At 42.1% G+C, this 20,818-nt stretch overlaps 1 protein-coding gene across 1 annotated transcript; it reads left to right on the top strand.

Moving 5' to 3' along the window:
- The first annotated feature begins 2,040 nt into the window (after positions 1–2,040).
- Positions 2,041–9,162, top strand: LOC106610446 (uncharacterized). Its single transcript, XM_014209824.3, has 6 exons — positions 2,041–2,272; positions 4,589–4,690; positions 4,800–5,003; positions 5,121–5,263; positions 8,274–8,374; positions 8,649–9,162. The coding sequence occupies exons 1-6, from the start codon at positions 2,131–2,133 to the stop codon at positions 8,788–8,790; spliced, it is 834 nt and encodes a 277-aa protein (XP_014065299.3). The 5' UTR covers positions 2,041–2,130; the 3' UTR covers positions 8,791–9,162.
- The last annotated feature ends 11,656 nt before the right edge of the window (positions 9,163–20,818 follow it).

Raw genomic sequence — 20,818 nt, 5'->3', positions numbered from 1 at the left:
GTATACAAAGACAAACAACAATTAATGCAGAAGCTGGGAACAGAGCGGGGAACCAGACAGATATAGGGAAGGTAATGACAGAGGTGATTGAGTCCAGGTGAGTCCAATAATCGCTGATGGGCGTGACGGGGGAAGGCAGGTGTGCATAATGATGGCAGGTGTGCACAATGCTGGGGAGCTTGGCGCCCTCGAGCGCCAGGGGGTAGAGCGGGAGCAGGCGTGACTTGGACGCAGTCTCCAGGTCTTATTATACCTCAGTGGTCTCCTCTGACTGCCCGTTAGCATGCAGCTCCTCAAACTGGGAGCCCTCCGCTAACCTCACCATCGGTGTCAACGAGAGAGGCATGGGTGATGAGACACTCAACACTTCTACGGCGATGGGCCCCAGAGCCGAGAATGTGCCTGCAGCACCACTTGCTGTTCAAAGAAGGTAGAGTTGGTGGTAGCAGACAGGGCAGGCAAAGTAGGTGTAAGTCTGGTCTCCTTGAAAGACTCCGTGGAGGTGGTTGTGAGCTCTACAGCCCAAAGCTGTACCTGTAGTTAGTAGAAAATCCACCCAGGTCTCTGTCATCACCTCTACAGCTGTACCTGTAGTTAGTACTACATCCACCCAGGTTTTTGTTACCAACACTACAGCTGTACCTGTAGTTAGTACTACATCCACCCAGGTCTCTGTCACCAACACTACAGCTGTACCTGTAGTTAGTACTACATCCACCCAGGTCTCTGTCACCAACACTACAGCTGTACCTTTAGTTAGTACTACATCCACCCAGGTCTCTGTCACCAACACTACAGATGTACCTGTAGTTAGTACTACATCCACCCAGGTTTTTGTTACCAACACTACAGCTGTACCTGTAGTTAGTACTACATCCACCCAGGTCTCTGTCACCAACACTACAGCTGTACCTGTAGTTAGTACTAAGTCCTCCCAGGTCTTTGTCACCAACAATACAGCTGTACCTGTAGTTAGTTCTACATCCACCCAGGTCTCTGTCACCAACACTACAACTGTACCTGTAGTTAGTACTCTGTCCACCAGAGGGCCACCTTTGACTCTGTCCCTGTATTTAAGGATCTGTGTGATGCTTGCTCTCCTCCTGTGGAATAGAGTAGAGCTATAGAGTTGTATAATAGTTAATGTAGGTAGATGTCATGTGGAACAGTGGAATCAGTGCAGAGAGAGTTGTGTCATTAGATGTAACCAGTATGTATATGCTATGTTGTACTAAAAGACAGGGTGGAAATATTAACTTTTTGTCTTAATACATGTGAAGGCTTTTTATTCATCTTTCTGTTCTCTTAAAACTGAAACTATGGAGCTATTGTCAGAACTTCTGCTTTTTCATTCTGAGTAATTCTTCACAGTCAGCATAGATAGAACAAAGACCCATATATGGCCATCGGTTGCCGATCACACTTCAGGGGGATGTTTCCCCTAGCTACAGATCTAGGATCATGTTTCCCTCCCCCATTCCTAACCTTAACCATTAGTGGTGGAAATGTAAAACCAACCTAAGATCAGCATCTAGGGTCAACTTCTCCCTACACCACCGGTCATAGAGTGAGAGCCATAATGTGTTCTCCATTTGAAGGCTGGTGGTGAGTTAAACATTTCAGTCATTTAGCAGACGCTCTTATCCAGAGCGACTTACAGTAGTGAATGCATACATTTCATACAATTTCATACATTTTTTTTTTTTTTTTTTTCCTGTGCTGGCCCCCCGTGGGAATCGAACCCACAACCCTGGTGTTGCAAACACCATGCTCTACCAACTGAGCTACAGGGAAGGCTATTAAACTCAGTCAGGATATATGTAGTGTATATGTCAATTAACAGGATACCAATTTATTTTAGAACATGAACAATTGGGACCCTGTGAATTCACACATACATCATGATATAGTCACATAATGTAGTATATTATCAAACTAAGGCTGGTGGAAGTCACATGGTGGCCAGTGTGTTGATTTCACAATTTCCCGTTCACTGTGGTTGACTGATATAGAGTTTCACTACCTAAAGTCACACAGACCCAGGACAGTGCAGGGAGACGACACAGCTAAAGACATATAGAGTTGAGGTAAGAAGTAGAAGTTACTGTATTTGACCACAAGTGTGTTAAGATGTCAAAGGGAGTCTATGAAAACTCAGATGGATTTGAAGACAATGAGCCTGATGCAATGAAGAACACAGACATCGATGGCCAATTATATTCCAATGTAAGAGCCTTCAAGCCCAGTCCAAGTAATGGAATTGTTGCTTCAGGTAAGATTGCACGAACACACACACACACACACAATATATTAAACAGGTGAGATTACTCAGTATTTCTATACCTTTTTTTGTCTCAATCCTGGATGATACAGTAATACACTGTCATAAGGTGTCACGTCCTGGCCAGTATAAGGGTTAATTGTTATTGTAGTTTGGTCAGGACGTGGCAGAGGGTATTTGTTTTATGTGGTTCAGGGTGGTGTTTTTGTTGTAAGGCATTTGATTTAGTATTACGGGGTTTTTGGGCACTTTTTGAGTTTCACGTATTTCTATGTTGATCTAATTAGTTGTATGTCTATGTTTGGTTAATTGGGGTGGACTTCCAATTGAAGGCAGCTGTGTGGTGTTGCCTTTGATTGGAAGTCCTATATTAGTTGGGTGTGTTTGTCTGTTTATTGTGGGAGATTGTTCTGAGTTTAGCCTTGTGCCTGGCCAGACTGTCTGTAATTCGTTGTTCGTTTTGTTGTTTTGGAGTGTTCTTTTTGATTTAATAAATGTTCAAAATGAACAACCGCATGCCTGCTGCGTTTTGGTCCTCCTTCACCGACGACAAACGTGACATAAGGAGAAGCGGACCAAAGTGCAGCATGTGTGTCGTTCCACATTTTATTTACACTGTGAAACTATGCAACACATATAAACTGAATAACAAAAACAAACCGGGACGCAGAGTAAACATACACATACTCAAAAACAATCTCCCTGTAACGGTTGTCGTACTGGAGAGAAGAGCAAGGCGCAGCGGGTTGCGTGCTCATCATGATAATTTATTCAATACACATGAACACGAAAAAACAATAAACAAAAGAGAACGACATACCGACAGTTTTACAGGCTAGGTACTTACATACAGCAGTGCAAAATCAACTACCCACAAAATAACCAAACCAAACACACACCTCTATATAGGACTCTCAATCAGAGGCAACTAGAAACACCTGCCTCCAATTGAGAGTCCAACACCCAATCCTAAACATAGAAAAACTAAACTAGACAGAACATAGAAATACATACACAACACAAACCCTCTGCCACGCCCTGACCAAAACTAATACAATTACTCCCTCTGCTGGTCAGGACGTGACACTCCCACAAACCCAGGTGGAAAAAACCCTTACTTAAGTATGATCTCCAATTAGAGACAACGAGGACCAGCTGCCTCCAATTGGAGATTATCCCAAACAAAACCCCAACATAGAAATACAAAACTAGAACCTGACAACATAGAAATAGAAAACATAGAAGGAGAAAAACTGTCACGCCCTGACCTACTCTACCATAGAAAATAAAATCTTTCTATGGTCAGGACGTGACACACACATTACCAAAGATCTTACTTTAATAATGTGTTATTCAGTAAATGTTCAGTGGTGGAAGAGACCCTCTGGAGTTGCTGCAGTGTGTCTGGGGCTGCTGTGTGTTCTAATAATTTTTGACAGTCAGTCTTTGTTGTCAAGTTACATATAAGGACAATATCAAATGCTCATATTTGACTGTTCCATATTATCTTTAATATATGTAAAAAGCTAGCTTTTGTTCTTCATTTCCCCTCTATGATCTATATCTTCCTGGTATGATAGTGTTCTGTCCATCATCACAAATAGCATGTCCTGTTCCCTGAGCAGGAGGACTGTGTTGAGATATACTCTGGACAAGGTGACCATGTAGAGACATGTAATGATTTATATTGTGCTGCAGAAAATGCTTTAACAATAACCCCTGTAACAATCTCTCACACTCACACAACTATGCACACAACTACGCACACACGTTTTCAAACTTGTAAACATTTTTGTATTAGCATAGCCACAATTTCCCGTGTCATTTTGTTGATACTTCCTTAGAGTTAACACCTACAGTAGTCACACAGACAGAGACACACAGATGACTCAGAAACAGAGACATCACTATAAGCAGAAAAAGTACAGAGGGCTTGTACTGTAGTTGACGAACGACGCCTCCTGGCAGCCATGTTGGAAGACCACCACATTAATTCTAGAAGCAGAGACTTAATGTATAGTAGACCCACATAGAAAGAAAGACCCAGGCATTGTTAAAGATGTAAAAGGTCATCTATGCTGAGAAAGATATGAACAAGAAGGTGAAGTTTGACAGAGGTGAGATGAAGGAGAGGATTGTGCATATCTACGTCAGTGCAGACACCCTGAGAGACGGTGAGACCAGCACCAAGAGAGAAGAGACAGCAGACACTGCTCCTAATAATGGACCAGGAGACCAGCACTCAGGTAAAACACACACACACAGACACACACACAAAACATAACAGTACATTGTATGTGTCCACAGAGCCTGATAGCTCAGGGAAGAGACCCTTCCTAGTTGCTGCAGTGTGTCTGGGGCTGCTGTGTGTTCTCCTACTGGCTGTGATCATAGGCCTGTCTGTCTACTGTGAGTTTGTGTCCAAGTTCATTGCTTATCACCTAGTTGTAAGAAGTGTAGGTTACTAAGCCTATTTAACTGGTGTTTTAGCTGGTAACTATATGTTTATACTTTGTAGATAACAGAGCCATCAAAGATTCTGAGGATAAAAGGAACAACTTGTCACAGAGTTGTTCCCTTTATAAGACTAACACAACTGCAGAGAGAGACCAGCTACAGACCAGATACAACAACCTGACTGAAGAGAGAGACCAGTTACAGACCAGATACAACAACCTGACTAAAGAGAAAGGCCATATTCAGGCTAAGCTTTATGTGATAGGTGGGATATAAACTGATAAATTAGAAGTAAAATCAACAATAATTATGTATCAATGGGTTTATGAGTATAAAGATATTGGCTAAGTTTCTCAATGTGTTCAACTTTACTCTTCAACAGAGCAGCATTGTCAGGAGGGATGGAGATACTTTGACTCCAGTTTGTACTTCCTCTCCTCTGAGAAGAAAACCTGGAAGGAGAGCAGACAGGACTGTCTGGACAGAGGAGCAGACCTGGTGATCATTAACAGCAAAGAGGAACAGGTGAGTGTGTGAGAGAGAGTGAGAGAGAGAGGGAGAGAGAGAGAGAGAATACTTTTCATCAGTACAATAACTTCTCTAGGGCCAGTGGGACGATTTCGTCCCACCTACGTAACAGCCAGTGGAATCCCGTGGCGCGTTATTCAAGTACCTTAGAAATGCTATTGCTTCAATTTCTCAAACATATGACTATTTTACACCATTTTAAAGACAAGACTCTCGTTAATCTAACCACACTGTCCGATTTCAAAAAGGCTTTACAACGAAAGTAAAACATTAGATTATGTCAGCAGAGTACCCAGACAGAAATAATCAGACACCCATTTTTCAAGCTAGCATAGAATGTCACATAAACCCAAATCACAGCTAAATGCAGCACTAACCTTTGATGATCTTCTACAGATGACAATCTTAGGACATTATGTTATGCAATACATGCATGTTTTGTTCAATCAAGTTCATATTTATATCAAAAACCAGCTTTTTACATTAGCATGTGACGTTCAGAACTAGCATACCCCCCGCAAACTTCCGGTGAATTTACTAAATTACTCACGATAAACATTCACAAAAAAACAGAACAATTATTTTAACAATTATAGATACAGAACTCCTCTATGCACTCGCTATGTCCGATTTTAAAATAGCTTTTCGGTGAAAGCACATTTTGCAATATTCTAAGTAGATAGCCCGTCATCACAGGGCTAGCTATTTAGACACCCAGCAAGTTTAGCCCTCACCAAAGTCAGATTTACTATAAGAAAAATGTTATTACCTTTGCTGTTCTTCGTCAGAATACACTCCCAGGACTTCTACCTCAATAACAAATGTTGGTTTGGTTCAAAATAATCCATAGTTATATCCAAATAGTGGCGTTTTGTTCGTGCGTTCAAGACACTATCCGAAAGGGTAAAGAAGGGTGACGCGCCCAACGCGTTTCGTGACAAAAAAATTCTAAATATTCCATTACCGTACTTCGAAGCATGTCAACCGCTGTTTAATCTTACATCTAGATGTTCCGCTAGCGGAACACCCGCTCCAATATCCAATGATGGGCGTGGCGCGAAATACAAATTCCTCTAAAATCCGAAAACTTCAATTTTTCAAATATATGACTATTTTACAGCATTTTAAAGACAAGACTCTCGTTACTCTAACCACACTGTCCGATTTCAAAAAGGCTTTACAGAGAAAGCAAAACATTAGATTATGTCATCAGAGTACCCAGCCAGAAATAATCAGACTACCCATTTTTCAAGCTAGCATATAATGTCTCAAAAAACAAAACCACAGCTAAATGCAGCACTAACCTTTGATGATCTTCATCAGATGACAACCCTAGGACATTATGTTATACAATGCATGCATGTTTTGTTCAATCAAGTTCATATTTATATGAAAAACCAGCTTTTTTACATTAGCATGTGACGTTCAGAACTAGCAAACCTCCGGTGAATTTACTAAATTACTCACGATAAACGTTCACAAAAAACATAACAATTATTTTAAGAATTATAGATACAGAACTCCTCTATGCGCTCGATATGTCCGATTTTAAAACAGCTTTTCGGTGAAATCACATTTTACAATATTCTCAATAGATAGCCCGGCCATCACAGGGCTAGCTATTTAGTCACCCACCAAGTTTAGCACTCACCAAAATCAGATTTACTATTAGAAAAGTTTGATTACCTTTCCTGTTCTTCGTCAGAATGCACTCCCAGGACTTCTACTTCAATAACAAATGTTGGTTTGGTCCAAAATAATCCATCGTTATATCCAAACAGCGGCGTTTTGTTCGTGCGTTCTAGACACTATCCGAATGGTAAATAAGGGTCACACGCATGGCGCATTTCGTGACAAAAGATTTCTAAATATTTCATTACCGTACTTCGAAGCATGTCAACCGCTGTTTAAAATCAATTTTTATGCCATTTTTCTCGTAAAAAAGTCATAATATTCCGACCGGGAATCTGTGTTTCGGTAAATAGAGGGAAAAACAGAAAGACGGGGGCGGCCAGTGCACGAGCCTAAGCCCTTTGTCCTCTGATAGACCACTTAGCAAAAGCGCTCCTGTGTTTCAGCCAGGGCTTTGAATTACGTCATTCAGCTTTTTCCCGGGCTCTGAGAGCCCATTGGAGCCGTAGGAAGTGTCACGTAACAGCAGAGATCCTTTGTAATGGATAGAGATGACAAAGAAGGGCAAGAAATGGTCAGACAGGGTACTTCCTGTACAGAATCTTCTCACGTTTTGGCCTGCCAAATGAGTTCTGTTATACTCACAGACACCATTCAAACAGTTTTAGAAACTTTGAAGTGTTTTATATCCAAAGCTAATAATTATATGCATATTCTAGTTTCTGGGCAGGACTAATAATCAGATTAAATCGGGTACGTTTTTTGTCCAGCCGTGAAAATACTGCCCCCTAGCCATAAGAGGTTAAAATCAATTTTTATGCCATTTTTCTCGTAAAAAAGCGATAATATTCCGACGTTCAAAGAGAGAGAAAATAAAAACATGGTGTCGCCCCGTGCACGCACCTCAGTCTGATGGTCCTCTGATAGACCACTTACCAAAGGCGCTAATGTTTTTCAGCCAGGGGATGGAATTACATCATTCAGCTTTTTCCCGGGTTCTGTGAGCCTATGGGAGCCGTAGGAAGTGTCACGTTACAGCAAAGATCCTAAGTTTTCAATAAACAGAGCCAAGAAGCCCAAGGAATGGTCAGAGAGGGCACTTCCTGTACAGAATCTTCTCAGGTTTTTGACTGCCATATGAGTTCTGTTATACTCACAGACACCATTCAAACAGTTTTAGAAACTTTAGGGTGTTTTCTATCCAAAGCTAGAATATGCATATTCTAGTTTCTAGGCAGTAGTAATAACCAGATTAAATCGGGTACGTTTTTTATCCGGCCGTGTAAATACTGCCCCCTAGTCCTAACAGGATAACATGTGTGCGGTATTTATAAATATATTAAAAGTTACAGTTTTTTATCTTTCTCAACAACAGACATTTCTCTTCAACCTCCACCTGAGAGCCTGGATTGGTCTGACTGACTCTGTTACTGAGGGGACCTGGAAGTGGGTGGACGGCACATCACTGACCACAGGGTGAGATATTTTACCATTTTACCTTGTGATATGGAGATAAAAAACAACAAAGATATATTGCTTCCAATCATGTTCATAAAAAGGTATATTTCCAATCATGAATGTCATTCATGAGAACTATAGATTATAGAAATGAGGTATCGAAATGTGTTGATTGCCCATTCTTGATAATGGTATGATCATTTTACAGAGGGTGCTTTTAATATGTAGAACTATGTGTATAATTGAGGAGGATGTTTGACTGTCTGACTGTCTGGTTCTCTGTGTTGTTTAGGTACTGGAGGGGAGGACAGCCTGATGATAATGGGCAAGAGGACTGTGCTGAGATATACTATGGACAAGATGACCCTGTACAGACATGGAATGATGACAATTGTCTCAAATATCATGACTGGATATGTGAGAAAGTGGTATAACAATAACGCACAGTAACAAACATTCTCTCTCTTTGTCTCTCTCTCTGTGTCCCTGTGTGTCTCTGTGTGTCTCTGTTTGTCTTTGTGTCTCTCTGTGTCTCTCTGTGTCTCTCTCTCTCTCAGTTCAATTCAATTCAAGGGCTTTATTGGCGTGGGAAACATGTTAACATTGCCAAAGCAAGTGAAGTAGATAATTTACAGAAGTGAAATAAACAATAAAAATGAACAGTATACGTTACACTCACAGAAGTTCCAAAAGAATAAAGACATTTCAAATGACATACTTTGTATATATACAGTGTTGTAACAATGTGCAAATGGTTAAAGTACAAAAGGGAAAATAAAAAACATAAATATGGGTTGTATTTACAATGGTGCTTGTTCTTCACTAGTTGCCCTTGTCTTGTGGCATCTTTTTGTTTTCTCATGATTTGGTTGGTCTAATTGTGTTGCTGTCCTGGAGCTCTGTGGGGTCTGTTTGTGTTTGTGAACAGAGCCCCATGACCAGTTTGCGGGACTCTTCACCAGATTCATCTATCTGTAGGTGATGGCTTTGTTATGGAAGGTTTGGGAATTGCTTCCTTTTAGGTGGTTGTAGATTTTAATGGATATTTTTTAGATTTTGATCATTAGCGTGTATCAGCTTAATTCTGCTCTGCATGCATTATTTGGTGTTTTACACTGTACAAGGAGGATATTTTTGCAGAACTCTGCATGCAGTCTCAATTTTGTGTTTGTCCCATTTTGTGAATTCTTGGTTGGTGAGCGGACCCCAGACCTCACAACCATGAAGGGCAATGGGTTCTATAACTGATATGTCTTTTTGCCAGATCTTAATTGGTATGTCGAATTTTATGTTCATTTTGATGGCATAGAAGGCCCTTCTTTCCTTGTCTCTCAGAACATTCACAGCTTTGTGGAAGTTAACTGTGGCGCTGATGTTTAGACCAAGGTATGTATAGCTTTTTGTGTGCTCAAGGGCAACGGTGTCAAGATGGAATTTGTATTTATGGTTCTGGCAACTGGACCTTTTTTGGAACACCATTATTTTGGTCTTTCTGAGATTTACTGTCAGATTTACTCTCTCTCTCTCTCTCTCTCACATATAGTTATTATTTTAATAGTTGGAAAAGGTCCTGAATGGTTAACACTTAAGGCTAAGCATCCCGCTAGCTGGACACCTGTCGACATCTTCCGGGGGAAATTGGAGGGCGCGCAATTCAAATAAATATATTAAACATTTAGGTACATACAAGTACCTTATATCGGTTAAAAGCTTAAATTGTTGTTAATCTAACTGCATTGTCCTATTTACAATAGGCTTTACAGCGAAAGCATGCCATGCAATTGTTTGAGGATGGCGCCCCACATCAAAATATTTTTCAACCAGCGCAGGCTTCGTAAAATCACAAATAGCGATTAAATATTAACTTACTTTTGGAAAATCTTCCTCTGATTTGCAATCCAAAGGTTTGCGAAAGGAATCCAAAAATCTACCGCTAAACTTTAAAACAAGTAAAAATACGTTTCTATTGAAACCTCAGGTACCCTAAAATGTAATTAAACTACAATATTTTATACGGAAAGAAGTATGTTCAATAGAAAAGCAAAATTAGCAGGTGCGTGTCCTCTTCGTCGCGCACCAGACTGATTTTCAACTCAGACTGCCAGTACTAAAACTCAAAATTCTTCCTCGTTTGGGAAGAAAAAAGCCAGAAACCTTGAACAAAGACTGTTTATCTAGAGGAAGCCATAGGAATTGCAATCTATGAGCTGGATTTGTATATGACCCTATACCTTCCATTGTAAGAGCATGAGCTCTCAAAAAAAAAAAAATTCTGGTTGGTTTTTCTTTGGATTTTCTCCTACCATATCTATTGTGTTATAGTCTCATACATTATTTTAACATTTCTACAAACTTCAAAGTGTTTTCCATCCAATGGTACTAATTATATGCATATCCTGGCTTCTGGGCCTGAGTAACAGGCAGTTTACTTTGGGCACGTCAGTCAGGCAGAAATTCAGAAAAAGGCCCCTAGCCTGAAGAAGTGATTCCACCTAGTGGTTAAAGTGAGAGATGAACTCAACAGAGGTGAAATAGTGGTATGACACTGTCTCAAAACATATTGGAGAATAGAATCCAAGGGGATGGACCTTGAACCTTCTCTATTAGGGTTGAAAGGAGGAGAGGAGATAGGCGGAGAGGACTCTAGTAAAAATTAATTGAGATAGAGCCTTCGTGTCAGAGAGAGACATAGATGAGGGAAGAAAATTAAGAGCGTGAGGAAGAGAGATAAAATAATACAAATAATTGTTAGTTTTAGTTTTAGAGGAGAATACGTAGACATACTGTACTCTGTAAAATGATTCTTCATTAGTTTTATTAGAAACATGTCATGTGATTTGCTTAGTAAATAAAAGTGGGACCAATTATTAACCAATGCTTATGATATGAATAACAAAGTCACTTTTGAATAAAAAAAGGAACAATTGTCTTTAACAGAGTCTACCAGCTTCCTGATTGAATTGCATACTGAGAGGGCACACTCACACACACACACAAAAACAATGCTAATGAAAGGTGAGAATGACTCACAACCTTCACTGTACAAGGGACAACGTGTAGGTAACCAATGGCAACACCAAGCACCAGAGGACCTGTCTGCTACACACTCATGCATGTTGTGTAATGGGGTCAACACCCTCTCCCTCTGTGTTCTCTGTCTGTGGACCACAACAGGTGACAGGATGTTTCCAGGCTCTAAAGAAGGAGACTTGATATGTGTCCTTTATGGCACCTTATTCTCTAAATAGTGCACTACATAGACAAATAGGATCCCTTTTGGGACACAAACTTGTAGACCAGACTGTTGTGTATAACGTCCTCTCCATCCCTTGTTTATTCTGTTCCCTGACATCCTTCTTCTTCTTTTTAATGTTTTTGGAAGTTTATTTATGATCCAACCCTTAATTCTGCTGTTGTCCACCTATTCCGCTCCAGTCATTAACATGAGGCTGTCCTCCCCAATGAAGGTGCCACCAACCTCCTGTGACACACACACACATAACTAGACAAACACTAACACCATATAATAAAAAAAACACTACTGAAGTTTTGATAGATTTACTTCTGTGTCTCAGTTGGTAAAATCATCCCACTGGGCACAGACATCAGTTTAACATCTAGTTTTGATTTACACTTGTTTCAGCTGTCAGCATTAGTGATGTAAGTGTGTGTGCGTGCGTGTGTGTGCGGGTGTGGGTGTGTGCTCTTCTGCAGATGGAAGACCAAGACTCTACAGGCCGGCAGCTGTATGTTTAGGACTGGATATTCGTGTACAGCCTACATAGTGAACTATAAACCTTAACATTGACAATGGCTATTGAGTGAAATACAGTGCAGACCCCTTAACTTTTTACAACAATTTTCTTATGTTACAGCCTAATTCTAAAATTGGTTAAATAGTTTTTTCCTCATCAATCAATACACAATACTGAAATATATCACATTTACATAAGTATTAAGACCCTTTACTCAGTACTTTGCTGAAGCACCTTTGGCAGTGATTACATTCTTGAATCTTCATGGTTATGACGCTACAAGCTTGGCACACCTGATTTGGGGACTTTCTCCCATTCTTCTCTGCAGATCCTCTCAAGCTCTGTCAGGTTGGATGGGCAGCGTCGCTGCAGAGCTATTTTCAGTTCTATTAGGAGATGTTCAATCGGGTTCAAGTCGGGGCTCTGGTTGGCCACTCAAGGACATTCAGAGACTTGTCCTGAAGCCACTTCTGCATTGTCTTGGCTGTGTGCCTAGGGTCTTTGTCCTGTTGGATGTTGAACCTTCACCCCAGTCTGAAGTTTTCATCAAGGACCTCTCTGTACTTTGCTCCATTCGTCTTTGCCTCGATCCTGACTAGTCTTCCAGTCCATGCCGCTGAAAAATATCCCTACAGCATGATGCTGCCAACACCATTTACATTTACATTACATTTACATTTAAGTCATTTAGCAGACGCTCTTATCCAGAGCGACTTACAAATTGGTGCATTCACCTTATGATATCCTGTTAGGGCTAGGGGGCAGTATTGACACGGCTGGATAAAAAACATACCCGATTTAATCTGGTTACCACTCCTACCCAGTAACTAGAATATGCATATACGTATTACATATGGATAGAAAACACCCTAAATTTTCTAAAACTGTTTGAATGGTGTCTGTGAGTATAACAGAACTCAAATGGCAGGTCAAAACCTGAGAGATTCCTTTACAGGAAGTGGCCTGTCTGACCATTTGTTGAACTTCTTTTCCATCTCTATCATTTACTAAGGATCTCTGCTCTAACGTGACACTTCCCACGTCGTCCATAGGCGCTCAGAGCCCGGGAAAAAACAGAATGTCGTCATTCCAGCCCCAGGCTGAAACACATTATCGCCTTTCTCAAGTGGCCGATCAAGGGACACTGGCTTATACGCATGACCCCGACCGCCCCCGCCTTTGGGATTTTTTCCTCTGTTTGCCGAAAAGGAGATTCCCTGTCGGAATATTATTGCTTTTCTACGAGAAAAATGTCGTAAAAATTGATTTTAAACAGCGGTTGACATGCTTCGAAGTACGGTAATGGAATACTTAGAATTTTATTGTCACGAATTGCGCCATGCGCGTGACACTTCTTTACTATTTCGGATAGTGTCTGGAACGCACGAACAAAACGCCGCTATTCGGATATAACGATGGATTATTTTGGACCAAACCAACATTTGTTATTGAAGTAGCAGTCCTGGGTGTGTATTCTGACGAAGACAACAAAAGGTAATGAAACTTTTATAATAGTAAATATGATTATGGTGAGTGCTAAACTTGCCGGGTGTCTAAATAGCGAGCCCGTGATGCCTGGGCTATGTACTTAGAATATTGCAAAATGTGCTTTCACCAAAAAGCTATTTTAAAATCGGACATATCGAGTGCATAGAGGAGGTCTGTATCTATAATTCTTAAAATAATTGTTATGCTTTTTGTGAACGTTTATCGTGAGTAATTTAGTAAAATGTTAGCGAATTCCCCGGAAGTTTGCGGGGGGTATGCTAGTTCTGAACGTCACATGCTAATGTAAAAAGCTGGTTTTTGATATAAATCTGAACTTGATTGAACAAAACATGCATGTATTGTATAACATAATGTCCTAGGGTTGTCATCTGATGAAGATCATCAAAGGTGAGTGCTGCATTTAGCTGTCTTCTGGGTTTTGGTGACATTATATGCTGGCTTGAAAAATGGGTGTCTGATTATTTCTGGCTTGGTACTATGCTGACATAATCTAATGTTTTGCTTTCGTTGTAAAGCCTTTTTGAAATCGGACAGTGTGGTTAGATTAACGAGAGTCTTGTCTTTAAATGGCTGTAAAATAGTCATATGTTTGAGAAATTGAAGTAATAGGATTTTTAAGGTTTTGAAAATCGCGCCACAGGATAGCAGTGGCTGTTACGTAGGTGGGACGAATTCGTCCCGCCTAGCCTAGAGAGGATATCCAGTGGAACAACCACTTTACAATAGTGCATCTAAATCTTTTAAGGGGGTGGGGGGTTAGAAGGATTACTTTATCCTATCCTAGGTATTCCTTAAAGAGGTGGGGTTTCAGGTGTCTCCGGAAGGTGGTGATTGACTCCGCTGTCCTGGCGTCGTGAGGGAGCTTGTTCCACCATTGGGGTGCCAGAGCAGCGAACAGTTTTGACTGGGCTGAGCGGGAACTGTGCTTCCTCAGAGGTAGGGGGGCCAGCAGGCCAGAGGTGGATGAACGCAGTGCCCTTGTTTGGGTGTAGGGCCTGATCAGAGCCTGAAGGTATAGAGGTGCCGTTCCCTTCACAGCTCCGTAGGCAATCACCATGGTCTTGTAGCGGATGCGAGCTTCAACTGGAAGCCAGTGGAGAGAGCGGAGGAGCGGGGTGACGTGAGAGAACTTGGGAAGGTTGAACACCAGACGGGCTGCGGCGTTCTGGATGAGTTGTAGGGGTTTAATGGCACAGGCAGGGAGCCCAGCCAACAGCGAGTTGCAGTAATCCAGACGGGAGATGACAAGTGCCTGGATTAGGACCTGCGCCGCTTCCTGTGTGAGGCAGGGTCGTACTCTGCGAATGTTGTAGAGCATGAACCTACAGGATCGGGTCACCGCCTTGATGTTAGTGGAGAACGACAGGGTGTTGTCCAGGATCACGCCAAGGTTCTTAGCACTCTGGGAGGAGGACACAAGGGAGTTGTCAACCGTGATGGCGAGATCATGGAACGGGCAGTCCTTCCCCGGGAGGAAGAGCAGCTCCGTCTTGCCGAGGTTCAGCTTGAGGTGGTGATCCGTCATCCACACTGATATGTCTGACAGACATGCAGAGATGCGATTCGCCGCCTGGTTATCAGAAGGGGGAAAGGAGAAGATTAATTGTGTGTCGTCTGCATAGCAATGATAGGAGAGACCATGTGAGGATATGACAGAGCCAAGTGACTTGGTGTATAGCGAGAATAGGAGAGGGCCTAGAACAGAGCCCTGGGGGACACCAGTGGTGAGAGCGCATGGTGCGGAGACAGATTCTCGCCACGCCACCTGGTAGAAGCAACCTGTCAGGTAGGACGCAATCCAAGCGTGGGCCGCACCGGAGATGCCCAACTCAGAGAGGGTGGAGAGGAGGATCTGATGGTTCACAGTATCAAAGGCAGCAGATAGGTCTAGAAGGATGAGAGCAGAGGAGAGAGAGTTAGCTTTAGCAGTGCGGAGAGCCTCCGTGACACAGAGAAGAGCAGTCTCAGTTGAATGCCCAGTCTTGAAACCTGACTGATTAGGATGCTTAGGATTACCATGCTTCACCGTAGGGATGGTGCCAGGTTTCCTCCAGACATGACGCTAGGCATTCAGGCCAAAGAGTACAATCTTGTTTTCATCAGACCAGAGAATCTTGTTTCTCATTGCCTGAGAGTCGTTTAGGTGCCTTTTGGCAAACTCCAATCGGGCTGTCATGTGCCTTTTACTGAGGAGTGGCTTCCGTCTGGCCACTCTACCATAAAGCACTAATTGGTGGAGTGCTGCAGAGATGGTTCTCCTTCTGGAAGCTACTCCCATCAACACAGAGGAACTCTGGAGCTCTGTCAGAGTGACCATTGGGTTCTTGGTCACCTCTCTGACCAAGGCCCTTCTCCACCTATTGCTCAGTTTGGCCGGGCGGCCAGCTCTAGGAAGTGTCTTTAAGAATGATGGAGGCCACAGTGCTCTTGGGGACCTTCAATGCTGCAGAAGTTGTTGGTAGCCTTCCCCAGATCTGTGCCTCGACACAATCCTGTCTCGGAGCTCGACGGACAGTTCCTTTGACCTCATGGCTTGGTTTTTGCTCTGACATGCACTGTCAACTATTGGACCTTATATAGACAGGTGTTTGCCTTTCCAAATCATGTCCAATCAATTGAGTTTACCACAGGTGGACTCCAATCGAGTTAAAAAAACATCTTAAGGATGATCAATAGAAACAGGATGCCCCTGAGCTCAATTTCGGGTCTCATAGCAATGGGTCTCAAAACTTATATAAATAAAGTATTTCTGTTTTTTATTTTCAATACATTTACAAATATTTCTAAAAACCTGTTTTCGCTTTGTCATTATGGGGTTTTGTGCGTAGATTGATTTTTGTATTTAATACATTTTAGAACAGGGCTATAAAATAAAGTAACAACATGTTAACCATGATATCTAACTGTTGTTAACCCTGTAGGTACTGGTATTAACCATGATATCTGACTGTTTTTAACCCTGTAGGTACTGGTATTAACCATGATATCTGACTGTTGTTAACCCTGTAGGTACTGGTATTAACCATGATATCTTACTGTTTTTAACCCTGTAGGTACTGGTATTAACCATGATATCTGACTGTTAATAACCCTGTGGGTACTGGTATTAACCATGATATCTGATGGTGTTTAACCCTGTATGTACTGGTATTAGCCATGATATCTGACTGTTGTTAACCCTGTAGGTACTGGTATTAACCATGATATCTGACTGTTTTTAACCCTGTAGGTACTGGTATTAACCATGATATCTGACTGTTTTTAACCCTGTAGGTACTGGTATTAACCATGATATCTGACTGTTTTTAACCCTGTAGGTACTGGTATTAACCAAGTTATCTGACTGTTTTTAACCCACTGTTTATAAACCACAGCCTGATAACAGTGGTGGCCAAGCAGACAATGGTGAGGAGGACTGTGTTGAGATACACAACAATCAGAGCCCTCTGGAGGCATGGAATGACTTGTCATGTGGCAGCATACTCCACTGGATTTGTGAGAATGTGGTTTAACATCACCATGACAACATACTCTAACACATGCTTAATCCTATAGTGCACACAACTTCCTCCTTTATTCTCTCTCTCTCTCTCTCTCTCTCTCTCTCTCTCTATCTAAAACCCACAAACACTCATGCAAACACAGCTATTGTTGTATTTGTTTGTAGTATCATATTAATAAAAGTCCTACTTATTTCCTGTTTGTAACCTCCTGTGTACCAGTAGTTATGTTTCACACATCATCAAATACAACATGATGTCAGTACAGCAGACTCAACAGAATACATTCAACAATGAAAATGTATAATTTTGCTGTTATAATATCAAACCACACACACTTGTTTACATGTTTGTATGAGCATATTAATACAATTCCAAGTTATTTTCAGATTGTAGCTTCCTGCCTACCAGTAGACTAGTTATGTTCCACAAAACATTGAGGAAGTGCAGTGATGCGAAACTCAAGCAATGATGCTTAGTACAAACGTTTGTCTCCTGAATACTAGCTAAGTAAATTTAGACATAAATCTACTTGCTCTCTTGAGGATCTTGGATCCCATCATTCTGCTACTTCTGTTAAGAATCTTGAGGTGGAGTTGGTCGCCAGTAATGTTTCCTCTAAAATTAAGCCTAACCAGGATGATGTGCCTGCAGCGGCAGGAGTGGCAGAAACTTCCAGTCCTGATCACACCAGAGATGCTTTGGATGGGTAGGAGTGAAATTTGGGGATGAAGTGGATCCTTGCTCTTTGGCCAACCCATATGTTCTGACAAGCTGGGCAAAGAACAAACTGGGAACTGTTACATATGTCACAGAAGTAGAATTGTTTAGATGTTGTGTGCATCCTCCACCCAGAGGCAGAGGGTGCTCCACATCACACATCTCAGGGCTCGACCTGTGGTGTGCTTTGTTCTACGGAGCAGGGTGCCGCTCAATGGAGTGATCAGTGCGGTGGTGTTGAGTATAGATCTGAAAAACAATATTTCAGATTTTTTTTTATGTCCTTTGTTGGTGAGATGTAGACCCAATGACTGAGACTGACAATACCCCGTCTGTCTTGTTGAGCTTTAATAGAAAGTTCTTAATTGACGGTCAGGTTAGATCAACTATTTGGGGGTTTTGTTCCGAACCCGTTACGGTGCTTTAGGTGCGAAGCATTTGTTGCAGCAGTGTGTAGAAGAGAGATCCGAAGATATGAGAAGTGTGAAGGAGGGTGTAGTCAGAGGGAGTGTAAAGTTGGGATTGTGAAAGCCTTGTGTGTCAACTGTGGGGACACCCATGCAGCTGGGGATCTGAAGTGCGAGAGAGACAGGCTGAGATTGCCAGAGTTAGAGTGGGGCAGAAGGTTTCCTATGCTGAGGCAGTGAGGAAAGTAGATCATAGCCCAAGGGTGAGTGATTCGACTGGGAGTAGGACTGAAGAGAGAGATCCAGAGAGGACACCTTTTAGATTTCTTGCATTTATTACCATGGTTATTAATTGTGCTGTACTGATTGAGCGGAAATCCCAGAAGTTTCTCTGTGTTAGCTGCAGCAGTAGACATTTTTGGGGGGGTTTTGAAAAAAGGGGTTCCATCCTCCCAGGTTGATGGCCAGGTGTAGGATATGTTAGGGTCAAGTAGAGGGATGGGGTGGTGGGTGTGTTGGGGATAGTGCTGAATACAGGTGTAGGATATGTTAGGGTCAAGTAGAGGGATGGGGTGTTGGGTGTGTTGGGGATAGTGCTGTATACAGGTGTAGGATATGTTAGGGTCAAGTAGAGGGATGGGGTGGTGGGTGTGTTGGGGATAGTGCTGTATACAGGTGTAGGAACTGCTAAGGTCAAGGAGAGGGATGGGGTGGTGGGTGTGTCGGGGATAGTGCTGTATACAGGTGTAGGACCTTAATTTGATCCCCTGGTTGCACGATAACGTTTCTGCAATGCATTTAGCATGTAGTTTAGTATTGTAGTCTAGTTTTGATGTTATTCTGTCTCTCACTGTTCAAATAAACCTACCATTAAAATTATAGACTGATCATTTCTTTGTCAGTTGGCAAATGCACAAAATCAGCAGTGGATCAAATACGTTTTTTCCCTCACTGTACCTCCATACTTCCATTTATTTGTATGGATTCCCTTCAGATGAGTCCCATGACTCTCATGTTTGTGAGAGTCCCAACTTTCCATAGAGTGGTCATTTTAGTCAGTAGTCTGAACTATTCAGATGCTGCAGATGTTTTTGTGAGAAGCCCGATTTTGTCTCCTGTCTGACAAACAGCACATTCCACTACAGATGCTGAACGGCGACATAGGCATAAGTTGTGGATGGAGTGTCTAAGCCGTTTTCCCTTTTTTTGGGTAGGCGCAAAACTACTTCCATACTTCCATTCATTTTCTACCGGTCGCAGTTACCTTTAAATAGTTCCATGATACTTGTATGGTTCGTAGAGCAAAACGGAGAACACCATCGTGTTTGTGAGAGTCTCATCTATCCATTTAGTTTGTAGGCCAACTCGTTAAGGACGCTACAGACATTTCCATGAGAAGACCGTTTTTCAGGATGTTTCGTGGTCTGACAAACACAGCTGTAACTTGGAAACCTTCCACCGCAGATTTGGAAGGCCACTATAGGCAGATATGGTAGATTGAGAAGCAGCCCATGCAAAAAACAGATATCTCTAGCTTAAACTGACGGATTTTGAAGGGCATTTCTTCGTTATGTTACTTAGATTGATGCTCCTTGCGTCAATTGACTAGATACTACTGAACATGCAGACAGTCAAACTGTAAAGACTCAATATCGCTAAACAAGAGAATGCATAAGTGTTGAAGTGGTTTGGTTGCCAGGGGTGGCAGGTGAGGGGAGGATGGCTCATAATAATGGCTGGAATGGAGTGAATGGAGTAGTATCAAACACATGGAAACCATGGAAACCATGTGTTTGATACCATTCTATGAGCCCTTCCTCCCCAATGATGGTGCCTCCAGCCAGCTGTGGTTGAATCCAGCCCTATCTTTGTGTGTTTTCTCCAGGCTCTGGAGGAAAGGAGAGCCCAACGATGGGGATGGAGGGGGAGAAGGGAACAAGGTGTCTTGCCAGTGAAAATAGTGGTATTGAGTTTTCAAACCTCTCCTCAGGGACCCCCAGCCGTTCCATGTATTTTAACTATTCCAGAACTAAGTAGCACACCTGATTCAACTTGTCAACTAATCATGAAGCCTTTAACTATTTGAATCAGGCATGCTAGATCAGGGCTACAACATTTAATGTCTGGGACTCCAGAGTAGAGGTTTGAAAAAGGCTGCTTTAATCTATGGTATGCTGAGAAATGAGAGATATACTGTAAAATATACTGTAAAATGTCCATTATTCTATTTGAAAACTCATTGGTTATGTCTTGTTTTTACCCAAATTAATAAACAAACAACACAGCATCAGCTTAGTTCATTTCTTCATCAGGCACAGTTCTGGGGGTGTCCAATGCCAGCGTCCTCAGGCTGGACCCCAGCTCTGACACACTCTACCTGGGAGCTAGAGACTCCATCCTGGCCCTTCACACCTCCAACCTGAGGGAGGGAGGGAGGGACAGAGATATGGGAGAGAGAGAGGGGGAGAGAGAGAGGGAGAGAGAGGGATGAAGGGAGGGAGACTTGAGTGTGTGTGTGCTGCATATTGACTTCTTAACCAACCGGCAGAGAATCAAGTGTGTATTTGCACC

Source organism: Salmo salar, chromosome 08 (genome assembly GCF_965601325.2).
Source record: "Salmo salar chromosome 08, fSalSal1, whole genome shotgun sequence".
Taxonomy (NCBI): Eukaryota; Metazoa; Chordata; class Actinopteri; order Salmoniformes; family Salmonidae; genus Salmo; species Salmo salar.
The sequence above is the reverse complement of the archived record's forward strand: the minus strand, read 5'-3'. Positions and strand labels throughout refer to the sequence as shown.